This window comes from Terrapene carolina, unplaced genomic scaffold, assembly GCF_002925995.2.
Source record: "Terrapene carolina triunguis isolate 2854851 unplaced genomic scaffold, T_m_triunguis-2.0 Scaffold131, whole genome shotgun sequence".
In the NCBI taxonomy this organism is placed as follows: domain Eukaryota; kingdom Metazoa; phylum Chordata; order Testudines; family Emydidae; genus Terrapene; species Terrapene triunguis.
In genome coordinates, this window is record NW_020664482.1 from 10,199,108 (window position 1) to 10,201,856 (window position 2,749).

Here is a 2,749-nt window from a genome sequence, read left to right on the forward strand (position 1 = left end):
ACTTTTTTACCCAAAATGAAATTACACATCCAGGAGAAGGCTATAAAAATGCTAAGCGGCTCTTTGCATGTTCAAGTATGGTGCATATAGACTGTATAATTATTTGCCTCCATGCACTGAACAAATAATTCCTTGGATCCAGTTTCTACAGGGGAAAAGAAAGTGACACTTCCCCTTTAAGGCTAGAGTGGTTTGTGTGTGTGAGAGAGAGAGTGTGTGTGTGTCTCCTCCTCTTTGAGTGACACAGCAGTTAGATATGCCTATCAGTAACTTAAACCCCACAAACTCCACCTTCTAAGTGAGGAAGCTGTGGGTTGATGGAAATGTAGTGAGCAGATTGAGACAGACAGTGAATCATTAGCAAACTGCAACGCCAGGATGAACTTGTCTGGAACCTAAAAGGAGAAAACAATCTTAGAGTATTTTGCTTTGCGTGGTTTTGTTAAATACAGCCAAAGTGGATCTAACAGCTGGTTGATCACCAGTCCAAGATGCTTCTGGTTTCCCAGCGGGTCATGGAGCCACATATTCCAGTAAGTAGCATGTGGAATTGATATGAACCGGAAAAGTTGTAGTTGATTTAAAAGGGTTTAATTCGTATCCAAATACTTGCCTGCCCAGGTTTAGTGCCGTTTATAATGTGAGCGCCTGTGAGCCTGGGATTGTAAAGTTCTCAGGCGTGGTCCCTGGAAGTGCCCACCTTTTGCTTGTTTTATTCTGCTAGTTTATATTTGTCAAACCACGGCTGGGGTTTTAACAATTTAAAAGAAACCAGGTAACTTGGTGAGAAGACTGAACCCTCCATTCTGATGAACTGGTGTCAGTCTGAAAGGGCAGTTGCTTCTTGGGGTCTGTGGGTGTCTAAAATGGTGCTGAACCAAGGTGATCCCTTCGATTGTCTGGTTTAAAGAAAGAAAGAAAGTGGGACAGGCTGGTGTGTGGCAGGAGAGATTTGAAACTCCGGGAGCTTTGCTTCAAGGAAGCAAAGTGCAGCCTCTGTGTCTGGCTGGGAAGCAGCTGCCTGGCAAAGAGCGAGAAACCTCCAACACTTTCCGCCCCTTTCTCTCTCTGATCGGTCGGTTCAGTGAGAGAACGTCTCCTAGGTCCCGGAATAGTTTTATTTAAACGCACCGTGTTGGTTTGTTCATGATCTGAGAAACACACACGATCCTCCTGCTCCCTGCTAGCACCAGCAAAGAGAGCGAATACAAATGCAGCTAGGAATGCCTCTGGCTGCTGCCTGCCCCCTGGCACTGGGCTGAGATGATTAATGCAAAGGGTACTTTATTATTAATTATTATTATTATATCTCATCATGAAATGTGTCTCGAAATCCGTCCGGAAAGGAAGTAGCTGCTGTCTGATTTTTATCCTAGATTAAATGCTGACTGCACAGAGACTAATAGGATTAGAAAACTGCCAATACACTCAGCCCTTGGAGCTGTAGTATCCCTGTGTAAACAGAGCAGTACAGGAAGGCTTGCTTTAGTCTAATTACTGGGGGCTTTTGATTTAAACTTAGATCAAACAGACATGGACGAATAAACCCCATCCTTTTAAGGGGACTCCCCAGCAAGGTGTCACACACAGGTTGAGGGGTGCTAGGGGTGTCTTTGTATTGGCAGAAAAGTCTGTGGTTATTTTGGGAGTGTAACGTGCACACTTTGCAGGCAGGATTTGAACAAAAGACCCAACTGAGAGCATCGGGAGCCCTCGAGTTATTCCCTCGGAGAGTTTGCAGCACAAATTCGAACCCCCTTCAATATAAAGCGGGGTGTGTGTGTGTAAACAGGAGTGGCCCCGGAGTGAGGCGAGAAGGTGCCAATTGCGTGTGTGAGACTCGATCGGAGACGGGGGCTGTTTTTAAAATAAAATGCATGCTGACTCACGTTTTTAAACTGTTTTGGTTTCTCATCCTGTGATTAAGAGCCGCCTTTAAGGCAGTCGCAGGGTAAACAAGCAGCCTCGCTGTCTCACTTCCCTGTCTCCCCTGTAACCTGCAGCCTTGTGATGTGGGATCCTTCCTCCCTTCGCTTTCCTTTGACCCCCCTCCCTCAATTATCTCCCCGCGTCCTGTTGCTCGCACCCCGTTGGAAGTTGCTGAGGGGGGCGGGTTGGTTTGGCGTCTGCTCCTTGCCAGGTCTCCTGGCCCCGGGGTGCAGTGGGGTAGGGCTGGGGGCATTGCAGCCTCTTTTTGTTAGGGGGCGCGGGGGAGTTTGTAACCAGGGTGACTTGGAGGTTTCCCGGGGGGGAGAACGGCAGTTCCCTGGAAGAAATCGGGCTTTAGTTTCCTTTCAGGCCGTTTCCCCCTGTTCCTGGAACAATAAATTAAAAAGCGGCTTTTGTTTTCCACGAGCCGAGCAAAGGGAGGGGACTAGGGCAGAGAGAGCCGCTTCTGCAGCCAGCCTCGCGTTTGTAACTGGAGATTTATAGGTTGCAGGAAAGCCGGGGCCGCCCAATCGCTGTCTAACATGATCAGGGCCCTAATTCCCTCGTTGCAATTTGCAGGCTCCCGTCGCCGCTTTGCATCTTCCCGTCTCAAACAGATTAGCCCTCCTGGCACCCGGGTGGCTCTGCAGGGCGTCGCTGCCGGACAAGGAGCCTCCCTCTCTCCCACCGTGGGGGCGGGCGGGCGGGAAGGGGGGTGACCTCTAAAATGACCCCCCCCACACACACTCCCTTTCCCTCCTCCCTGTCGTGCTTCCCCAGCCTGCGAGCTGCAAAGGTGGAGCTGAAGTGTGTCTGGAGA

General features: G+C 49.5%; 1 protein-coding gene across 2 annotated transcripts in view; it reads left to right on the forward strand.

The window, feature by feature from the left end:
* The first annotated feature begins 311 nt into the window (after nucleotides 1-311).
* The window catches only part of MAMLD1 (mastermind like domain containing 1), a 94,095-nt gene continuing 91,657 nt past the window's right edge, over nucleotides 312-2,749 (forward strand). For both annotated transcript variants that reach the window (XM_024210143.1, XM_024210144.1), the window contains exon 1: nucleotides 312-533. In XM_024210143.1, the coding sequence (XP_024065911.1) occupies nucleotides 492-533 (42 nt within the window). In that variant the 5' untranslated portion in view covers nucleotides 312-491. The remainder of the gene's footprint in view (nucleotides 534-2,749) is intronic.